Source organism: Podarcis raffonei, chromosome 13, assembly GCF_027172205.1.
Source record: "Podarcis raffonei isolate rPodRaf1 chromosome 13, rPodRaf1.pri, whole genome shotgun sequence".
In the NCBI taxonomy this organism is placed as follows: Eukaryota; Metazoa; Chordata; class Lepidosauria; order Squamata; family Lacertidae; genus Podarcis; species Podarcis raffonei.
The window spans coordinates 13,542,946-13,554,160 of NC_070614.1; the positions used below are offsets into that span (position 1 = coordinate 13,542,946).

The 11,215-nt window shown below is 46.3% G+C and overlaps 1 protein-coding gene across 2 annotated transcripts in view; it reads right to left on the minus strand.

The window, feature by feature from the left end:
* The window catches only part of ARHGAP27 (Rho GTPase activating protein 27), a 38,623-nt gene extending 27,705 nt beyond the window's left edge, over positions 1-10,918 (minus strand). The window contains exon 1 of one of the 2 annotated variants that reach the window (XM_053360852.1): positions 10,583-10,918. In XM_053360852.1, the coding sequence (XP_053216827.1) occupies positions 10,583-10,648 (66 nt within the window). In that variant the 5' untranslated portion in view covers positions 10,649-10,918. The remainder of the gene's footprint in view (positions 1-10,582) is intronic. The other variant, XM_053360851.1, reaches the window with a different exon arrangement.
* Between the last annotated feature and the right edge of the window lie 297 nt (positions 10,919-11,215).

Sequence of the window (11,215 nt, forward strand, 5' to 3'; positions counted from 1 at the left end):
ACTCAGATCTGCTTGCAGGGAGGTCAGACAGCGCTGCATCAAAGCAAGTTCCACCCTACATTTTCTGGAGCTTTTCCCCATCACTTTCCTTACAGCAAAAGGCTTGACCTTTTGGGAAAACGGGCTTGTTGTCCAAGATCTCCTAATCAAGTGCACAACCTGAATTTGCCAGGATGTGACTGAATCCCACCCCAGTACAATGACATGTCTGACAGAAGTGCCCTCAATATCCCAGGAGCGATTCACATTGAGGTTTTGTTTCCCTTGGTTCTCCAGCTGGCCTGCTTGGCTGCTACAAGCCTGGCCCGTCGCAGTTGTGTCCAGCAATGATCGTCCCAGTTCCAAAAGTGGGTTTGGTAGTCCTTTGTCCCTATCAAACCCGCATCTGTCTATTGAAGGATGTAACTGAGATATCCAAAGGAGGATCACAGGGAGGGCAGCCCATAAATTTCCTGAAACTTACCTGAATGCAGCACCTAGAAGAAAATCAAGCAACACAGGCCGACTACTGTGAAATGGAGCAAGAGACTTCTGCAACAAAGGACTCTTGGAAATGGTACATGTACAAAAAAAACTCCCTGTGCAAGCATATAACTGTATGCCAGACTGTACACCATTACATCGAGAAAATTTATTTACAAGTTGAAAGGAAGGATCCATGAAAAAGAAAGAAAGATAAATATAGATCTAGGCAATGCAGCATAAAAAAGGCTTTTGCCCAGGGAATTTGCGTTTTTTGTGCCAGTTCTGACATATTTCCTCTTCTTTAGGCTGCCTCAATTCTGATTTCCTTTAAAATAGGTTTAGTTTTATTTTTAATTTGTGGTTTTCTCAGTGCTTACTCTGCATCTTGGTTACATTCCATTTTTTACACTTCATGGTTTAAAACTTTTATTTGTGAACTACACAGAGAAAGCTTTTATTAATGGCAGCATATAAATGTTGTAAATAAATATAACCATTTAAAACATTAAACTTATATTGTTTTGTGTTTTCCAGTGGACAGGAGTTGCCAGGACCAGTTTGCTCTGTGGTGAGACAGCAAAGGAAGTTTGCAGAATTTTCTATAGTACTCCAAGCAAGCAAACCTACATCCCAAGTAACAAACAGTTATCCTGTGCCCCTGAAATATCAAGGTGGTTCCCCCCCCCTTCCATCCAGCTCCCAAAACAGCTCCTTTTATCTTTGTCGAGTTCACTACTTTTCCCCGCTTTCCACATCTCTCGGCTCATAGCTAGAGTTACTACCTTTCTTGCACTGGGTCAGCCTAAAAACAAGTGATACTCTTGGCATAATCTTAGCTCCATGTCAGGAGAGCTTCAGCTGCTAAATTTCTCTCTATCTAAGGGAGGGGAGATGATAGGTCAAACATTGTGGTCAGGGCTGGCTCCAGGTTGCTGGATTTGTATACCCCACTTCATCAGAAAACTGCAGGGCAGTTCACAACATAAAAGTACAAAACAAAAATGTAAAATACACAATAGAACAAAAGCAAAACAACCCAATAACCCACAGACACATTTAAAAGGCCACAGAATGTTTATCAGCCAAACAGATGGTTGAAATGTTTTTGCCTGGGGCCTAAAGATATGCAATGAAGGCGCCAGGCGGGCCTCCCTGGGGAGAGAATTCCACAAACAGGGAGCCACTGCAGAAAAGGCCCCGTTCTCAGGTTGCCACCCTCTGGACCTCTCGTGGGGGAGGCACACAAAGGAGAGGCTCAGATGATGATCACAGGGTTGCGATGGCAGCTTTCTAATCAACCCTGGGTAGCTGGGCCTAGCCATCATTTGCATTTTCCCTTGATGCCCCAGAGCAACACTGAGACAGGGGTAACGAGGGAGATTAAAAGGGTGCCTAGATCCAGGCCCAGGGCAGGTGTCATTGCAGGGGGTTGATGACCCCCAGGGTCTCTTCCCAGTCTACAATTCTATGGTTCATCAGTGATGAGCTGCCCAAGGGCTATACCAGGGCACCTCTGACACAGGAGTGCCATTTGATTGAAGGCCTCACCCCAGAGCCTGTTCGCTGGTGTCAAGCCCGAGTCCCTGAACATGTGCAACAGGGGTAAAGAGGACCTCTGAGCAAGTGCTGAGCTGCACTAACTGAATCAGAGCCTAGCTGTGGGACCGGCTTTTCTGTGCCAGGACTCAGCCTTGATCATTGTACGAGATGCGTTGCCGAGTTTCGATCAGTCATCACTGCAAAACTATACAGCCAGCTGCTTCTCAGCTGAGAGAAAGTTGTTTGTCGGCATGCTCAAGCAGTGAGCTTTGCAGTGCCCGCTTTGAACAGTGAGTTCATTCTGCAGCTTCCTATTGGCACCTCTGCTCACACATCCTCACTCAGCTTCCTCTATGCACGAGTTGCTACTAGACCTTGGTTAAAGGTGAAGGTAAAGGGACCCCTGACCATTAGCTCCAGTCACGGACAACTCTGCGGTTGCGGCGCTCATCTTGTTTATTGGCCGAGGGAGCTGGCATACAGCTTCTGGGTCATGTGGCCAGCATGACTATGCCACTTCTGGCGAACCAGAGCAGCGCACGGAAACACTGTTTACCTTCCCGCCGGAGCAGTACCTATTTATCTACTTGCACTTTGACGTGCTTTCGAACTGCTAGGTTGGCAGGAGCAGGGACCGAGCAACGGGAGCTCACCCCGTCGCAGGGATTCAAACCGCCGACCTTCTGATCGGCAAGCCCTAGGCTCAGTGGTTTAACCCACAGCGCCACCCGTGTTACCCATGTGCAAATACTTGACAGGAAATGTTTAAGGTTGTTTTTGCTATCCAGGCCTATAGTTAGCAACTGGGGAATAGAGCGGCTGTATATACATTATTGCTCATTCCAGTTCTGGCGTTTGAAGCCAAGTACACTTGATGTTAACTACAATCTACAGGTATCTTGTCGCTTCTAGAGAAATATGTGCTTTCCTGAAAAGCGGCAACCACCCAGTTTGAAAACGCAAGCCGCAGTTAAGCTGAAGTGTGCACATTTCAGACAGCTGTCACACAAGCGCAGACAACAGCTTCAGTGGTGAATTGGAGTTTGGCGCAGGGAAACCCAGCAGGTAAAGAAAGGTAAAGGTAAAGGACCCCTGGACGGTTAAGTCCAGTCAAAAGGCAAAACTATACAGCCAGCTGCTTCTCAGCTGAGAGAAAGTTGTTTGTAGGCATGCTCAAGCAGTGAGCTTTGCAGTGCCCGCTTTGAACAGTGAGTTCATTCTGCAGCTTCCTATTGGCACCTCTGCTCACACATCCTCACTCAGCTTCCTCTGTGCATGAGTTGCTACTAGACCTCGGTTAAAGGTAAAGGTACCCCTGACTATTAGATCCAGTCGCAGACAACTCTAGGGTTGTGTGCTCATCAAGCTTTCAGGCCAAGGGAGCCAGTGTTTGTCCACAGACACCTTTCCGGGTCATGTGGCCAGCATGACTAAACCGCTTCTGGTGCAACAGAACACTGTGATGGAAACCAGAGCGCACGGAAACGCTGTTTACCTTCCTGCCGCAGCAGTACCTATTTATCTACTTGCACTGGCATGCTTTCGAACTGCTTGGTTGGCAGAAGCTGGCACAGAGCAACAGGAGCTCAACCTGTGGCGGGGATTCAAACCGCCAACCTTCCGATCGGCAAGCCCAAGAGGCTCAGTGGTTTAAACCACAGTGCCACCCACATCCCAATTACCAAGCAGGTAATTGGCCTCAGGGGCAGGTATCTCCACCCGCTCTGTGACCCTCGCTCCGTTTCAAGCAGCCAATGTGCACATAGCCAAAAAACACAATGGCAAGATGTGCATAAGGGGGAAGAGATTCAATTCAGTTCACATTTGAAGGCAAACCACCCTAATCTGCACTTTCCAAATGACAGCCATCCTTCAAATTTCACACTTGTCCAAATTTCGCACTTCTCCAGCCTAGTAATGGGCACAGAACTTTCATGTACCAAGTAAAGGGTCTGTAAAAATGCATATATTCATGAAAAGGATATGTGACAGTGTTAAATGCCACAGAAAAATAAATAAAAAGCAGACACTGCCCCACAAATTTAGAAGTAAAAGTAAGACACGTCCAGGAGGTCATGTGATAAGGTAAAAACGTACTGAGAAAACATATACAATGAACTAAAGAAGATCTTTAGATATACGTTTTTGAAAAAGCCAGAGGATATTGTTAAGAACGATCAGAAATTGTTCTTATATGCAACAACAGCGGCGCGGTTATTATTGTTGTTTGGAAACAACAACAATTGCCAACAGTAGAAGAATGGCAACAGAAGGTATTGGAATATGCAGAAATAGCTAAATTAACAGGGAAAATTCGACAACAAGGTGATGAAACATTTCACAAAGAATGGGAAAAATTTATGTTGTGCGTAGGAAAAATAAGGTGAAATAGTGAAACCAGCAGAATTGAAATAAACCTCATAATGAGAAATACAAAGAAAATTATCGGATAAATAAAAATAAGAAGTAAAATGTATAATGTGGGTAATGTAAATAATAGTAGTTGTAAATGAATATAGACAGACAACAAGAATTGTATATATAGAAGGACTTATTAGTTTATAGATGTATCATGGACAAATATGGAAGAAGAAGAACAATACAGTGGTACCTCAGGTTAAGAACTTAATTCGTTCCGGAGGTCCGTTCTTAACCTGAAACTGTTCTTAACCTGAAGCACCACTTTAGCTAATGGGGCCTCCCACTGCCGCTGCGCCACTGGAGCACAATTTCTGTTCTCATCCTGAAGCAAAGTTCTTAACCCGAGGTACTATTTCTGGATTAGCGGAGTCTGTAACCTGAAGCGTCTGTAACCCGAGGTACCAGTGCATACAAAATGGATGAAGACAATGCGAAAAATTTAGAGGTGATATAAAAAAGCCAGGAGAAGGAAGGAGGGAAGTCAGCTTTTAGGAGCAAGTATAAATGTAAAGTGTAATACAATATCTGTATGTAGAGTATGTAACTGAAAAACCAATAAAGATTATTCTATAAAAAAAAGACACATCCAGGAGGAAGAGAAAGACATGTGAATGGATGGGGGGGGGGTTATGTGAAATCAGGGGTAATAAGGGAAATGGCAGCTTCCAAACAGAAAGTCAAATCCAGGACACTAGAGAAGTATGGGTTAAGGGTATAACTACAATGGTGTGACTCTATAGAAGGAAGTTTCCTATGCTCCCGAAACAGGCAACATGAAAGGCAGAGCTGAGAGGTCATCCAAGCATGGACAAAGTTCAACAGTTCAGATGGGCATTCTCCTTGAGCCGAGCTGGGCACGCTCAGAGCCAGTGGGTGTTGGCTCACAAAAATGTTAGGAGCTTACAACAGAAACAGGCACGTAGACAAGAGTCTCTGAGCTGACTCTGAATGGGGGAAGTGGCTGCTTTATTCTTGGGCAGGCGACGGCCGAGGGCTGAGGACATAAATAGATCCCAGGTTGCAAAACTCAACCCTGCCAAGAGGAACTACCGAGGCAGAGAGCAGGCTGGGGGGAGAATATCAGTCCAAGTGGAGCAGCAGGGTGGACTGTATGGCTTTTGGGGTCTCCCACAACTCACCCTACACAACACAAAGGCAGCGCACAGACTCAGCTGTCTTCGGGTCAAATCTATTTCAGTCGCGAACTAGGCAGCTATCCTTAATAATAATAAATTATTATTTATACCCCGCCTTCCCTGGCCAGAGCCAGGCTCAGGTTTGGCTAACACCAATAAAATTACAATAAAACATAATGGGGGGGAGGGGACAAACAAACAAACCAGTTTATTAAAATACGGGTTAAAATACAATTTAAAATGCAGCCTCGTTTTAATAGTAGCCCATAAATCAAAACCATAAGGGGAGGGAAACATAAGGGTCAGACTGAGTCCAAACCAAAGGCCAGGCGGAACAGCTCTGTCTTGCAGGCCCTGCAGAAAGATGTCAAGTCCCGCAGGGCCCTAGTCTCTTGAGACAGAGCATTCCACCAAGTCGGGGCCAGTACTGAAAAGGCCCTGGCCCTGGCTGAGACCAATCTAACCACCTTGCGACCTGGGACCTCCAAAATGTTGTTATTTGTGGACCTTAAGGTCCTCCGCGGGACATACCAGGAGAGGCGGTCCCGTAGGTACAAGGGTCCTAGGCCGCATAGGGCTTTAAAGGTCAAAACCAGCACCTTAAACCTGACCCTGTACTCCACTGGGAGCCAGTGCAGCTGGTAAAGCACTGGGTGAATGTGATCCCGCGGCAAGGACCCCGTAAGGAGCCTCGCCGCGGCATTCTGCACCTGCTGGAGTTTCTGGGTCAGCTTCAAGGGCAGCCCCGCGTAGAGCAAGTTACAATAATCCAGCCTGGAGGTGACCATCGCATGGATCACTGTGGCCAGCTCAAGACAAGTCACTGGTCTCAAGGCGCTTCTGGACAACCTGTTTATTGAGCACTCACCCCAATCTGTTTGCAAGGAGATTAGACAACCTGGGCAAACAAACATTCACTCCGATTTGTTTACGGAGCGGCCGGTGCAAGTATTAACCCAAGCTTCTCATGGCATTTTCTCACCACCTTCCCTATTGCAAAAATAATCCAATATTTGGGGGAATCGGGTTTGTTGCACAAGGCCTTGAATTGCACAACCTGAATTTGCTGGCAAGCAATGGAATCCCACCTGAGAATATTAACAGAATAAGAAATAACCCTCCACTCTCAACCAATCTGAACCTGAAATGTTCCTTCTTTGCAAAACTTCAGAACCAGATTTGGAGGAGAAACGGTGACCTGACGATAGTGAGGGGATCGTCACTCTGCATATTCTACCACTGAATGCAATTCTGCAGCTAAACCCTGGCTGAGTTTATGGAAGGAAGTGGAGGCGCCAGATTTCATCCCCAACAGCAGACATGGGTGGAGGCGGAGAAAACCTAATTTGTGCTCTCTTCAATCACTCAGCTTAAAACACCATCAGGGCCACTTTTAAGTCGTCTGTGGCAACTGGATCTTTGCAGGCCTGAACATGGAGAGCAAAACAGGACTGTTGCAATGAGGCCACTGTCTCCCTTAGGCCAGGACCCTGTCTCCAAGTGAGGTCAGCCAGTCCCAGAAGCAGAACATGAAAGCAGGACCCTATGCTCAGAATCTAGCATTCAAAAGTAAACTGTCTCTGGATACAGAAACCCCACTTTGTGGTCAAGGCCGGCCTACGTTACTGGTTCACAAAGAAACTGCACGAAGCTCTTGGAACGCAGGAAAAGCATCACTTCAAATATTTTTAGTGGCCGGCTAACAGTCATGGTACTGGAGGAGACTCTTGAGAGAGTCCCTTGGACTGCAAGAAGATCAAACTTTCTCCATTCTGAAGGAAATCAGCCCTGAGTGCTCACTGGAAGGACAGATCCTGAAGCTGAGGCTCCAATACTTTGGCCACCTCATGAGAAGAGAAGACTCCCTGGAAAAGACCCTGATGTTGGGAAAGATGGAGGGCACAAGGAGAAGGGGACGATAGAGGACGAGATGGTTGGGCAGTGTTCTCGAAGCTACCAGCATGAGTTTGACCAAACTGCAGGAGGCAGTGGAAGACAGGAGTGCCTGGCGTGCTCTGGTCCATGGGGTCACAAAGAGTCGGACACGACTAAATGACTAAACAACAACCAAACAGTCATGCAAACTGCTCGAAGACCTCAGTACAATCCAAACAGTTGCAATCTCATGCATGCTTATTCCAGAGCAAGTCCCAGTCATTGTGGCTGTGACTCCAGCCAGACTGACCTGCTCTTTAGGCCGCAAATGGGTCATTGCAGCCCTCCAAACTGTTCTTTGGAGTATAGCACCAGAAATAAAATAAAAAAGCTCCCCCCCTCATTACTGCACTCAATTCCAAGAGATAGCACACAAGCCCCATCTCTGGTCTCTTTTAAACAGGCTGTAAAAGGCTGATTTATTTACTGTGTCCTTTGGGGGTTGGATTAGAAGATCTGGTAGTCTTCAGTCTCATTGCAGGGTGCAGTATTATTAGGGCACCACAGAAATATTCAGATAATGGTCTTTGGGGGAGAGGGGATAAAAAAAAATCCCAGAAAAATCTCTTCGGAGAGAAAATTAGCTCAGCTCATTTATCATAATAGCCCCCACTTTCTTGTCCCTGACTAAATTTAGACCTTTGGCATTTTTACTTCCCCTTCCTGTCTCAGTCTTGCCAATGTGGGGAGGAGGAGAAGGAGGCAGAGCAAACCCCAAACAGCTCTAAATTGCCTGAGCAAATTTCAGGTCCTGAAAAAGCTTTTCCTTGTCCAAAGGTGCAAAGCTCCACAAGTCTGCTTGGAAGCAAACTCAGTAGGGCTTATGACTAGATCTGGGACTGCAGCCTAATGTTTTCCAGACAGGGCACCAACTTTCAGTTCACAGTGCTTTTGGGGGCAGGGGGAAGACAGCAGATTGTGAAACACTTTTTCATGCAACACTTAAAAAGCAGAGCAGGTTCTAGGCCTGGCCAAGAGTGGATACATCAGGATTTCCCACCTCTAAACATTTCCAGAAGCCAACTTCCCCATCAACGTATAGCATTATTATTATTAATTACAGTGGTACCTCGGGATGCGAACAGGATCTGTTCCGGAGCCCCGTTCACATCCCAAACGGAACGCAAGACGCGACGGCGCGTCTGTACGTGCGCAGGTTGCGTTTTGCCGCTTTGGCGCATGCGCGTGACGACATTTTGAGCGTCTGTGCATGCGTGAGCGGCGAAACCCATAAGTAACGCGCTCCGTTACTTCCGGGTTGCCGTGGAGCGCAACTCAAACGTGCTCAACCCGAAGCACATTCAACTCGAGGTATGACTGTATTATTATTACAGTGGTACCTCAGGTTACATACGCTTCAGGTTACAGACTCCGCTAACCCAGAAATAGTGCTTCAGGTTAAGAACTTTGCTTCAGAATGAGAACAGAAATCGTGCTCTGGCGGCGCAGCGGCAGCAGGAGGCCCCATTAGCTAAAGTGGTGCTTCAGGTTAAGAACAGTTTCAGGTTAAGTATGGACCTCCGGAACTAATTAAGTCCTTAAACCGAGGTACCACTGTATTAGTTTTTAATGTTTGATGTCTTACTGTGTTTCAATTTTTTGTTAGCCACCTAGAGTGGCTGGGGTAATCCAGTCAGATGGGCAGCATATAAACAATAAAAATATTAATGTTATTATACAGTGGTACCTCGGGTTACAGACACTTCAGGTTACAGACTCCACTAACCCAGAAATAGTACCACGGGTTAAGAACTTTTACCTCAGGATGCGAACAGAAATTGTGCAGCAGCAGCGCAGCAGCAGGAGGCCCCATTAGCTAAAGTGGTGCTTCAGGTTAAGAACAGTTTCAGGTTAAGAACAGACCTCCAGAACGAATTAAGTTCTTAACCCGAGGTACCACTGTATTGTTGTTATTATTATAGCATGCCACTGTTTAGAAAAGCAGCGGCAAATACGGCCCCTCTAGCCCTCTGGACTCTTCCCACTATAACAGCTGCATGGAGCATTGAATGTAGTCAAAGAATGGACTCGCTGCTCTAATCTACAGGTCTCCTGCGCTTTCCATAGAAATCTGACAAGGCACATCTGCTGAAATCTGTGGCACTGTTTTTGCTGTAATTGTATTTTAAGTTATGTTGGGAGCTGTAGTCTTGAAACTCTATTGCACAGGGAGCGGCAGATGTGTCAATGTTTTAGTTGACTAGTTACTACATTCATTAGATTTTATTTATTATTTATCTCATTTCTTTACCGCTGTATATTCTTAAGAAAAAACCCACAAAGCGGTTTATAAACATGTTAAAACGTCAAGTAAAAACAACCCAGGATAAAACATTACTGATGAAAGGCAAATATAAAGCATACGTTCAAAGCAACACAGTTAAACACTGACTAGAATTATTCCTACATATTTTTGTTATATATGCATACAAAAATGTTCACTTTTGACAGGCAGGATCTAAAATCTAGAATAAATAGATTTACCAGTCACAGAGGTGCTGTGATGGGGAACTCTGCGTAGGCCCATCTTCTGACAATCATGGGATAGAACCCCAGAGCTTTGGGGTGAGGGCGGGGGGTGAATTTTACATAGTGGAAATTATTATGAATTTCCTATCATCCACCACCTCTTCTAAACATGGTGTGATGTATTTTAATCAGCAATTGGAATACCCTTCCCCCTTGTTGACTACTTTCTAAAAGGCGTGCATGAACTTCCCTAGGAATCTCATATTCCTAGCCCCAGATATGCAAGTGACCCACTGCAACTATTCAACAGAGAGAGAGAACACTCTGCACATGCCCAGAGGCCCTAACACAGGCACCCCCAAACTCGGCCCTCCAGATGTTTTGGGACTACAACTCCCATCATCCCTAGCTAACAGGACCAGTGGTCTGGGATAATGGGAATTGTAGTCCCAAAACATCTGGAGGGCCGAGTTTGGGGATGCCTGCCCTAACACACCCAAATATTTCCAGCCCTAGACCACGGAGTACAAGGCAAGTTCTGCACCACCTCAAAAGCAAGCGCTAAGCAGCACTCTTGACTTAGTTAGCAACTATCTACCTCTCCCACATCACCATACCTTGGGAAGGTCGGGCGGATGACGTGATTTGCGCCGGGAAAACGCTCTGGGGACCCAGTCGCCCATTGCCAACGCCAGCCAAGAAGGTATGTCACAGAACCCAGACGCAGCGCCTTAATGGGGAGAAAATGGCTGAGGGCGGGCGGGAAAGGGACAATTCACTTTCTCAACCACCGGCCAATCACGAGGGAAGGAGCAACACAACGCAGTGCACAAAACAAGAACCCTCGCGGATTGCCTTCTGCAGGTTTCCTGTTGAGGTTTGTGGGATAGATCAGTTGCTGTGACAACAGGGGCGTTAAGTCCTACCTAATGCGTTCTACTGACAGTTTCATAGTCAGTCATCAAGACTTCCTCCTCTATGCTCCTGGGGCCATGCGCAGGGAAATGCCAAGGATTCAGTCCCTCTGCAAATCCTATGTTTTTTGACCTGGGAGCCCTACATTCCAACAGTTAAAAGGTAAAGGGACCCCTGACCATTAGGTCCAGTCATGACCAACTCTGGGGTTACGGCGCTTATCTCGCTCATCTCGCTTTATTAGCCGAGGGAGTGGTACCTACTTATCTACTTGCACTTTGACGTGCTTTTGAACTGCTAGGTTGGCAGGAGCAGGGACCGAGCAACAGGAGCTC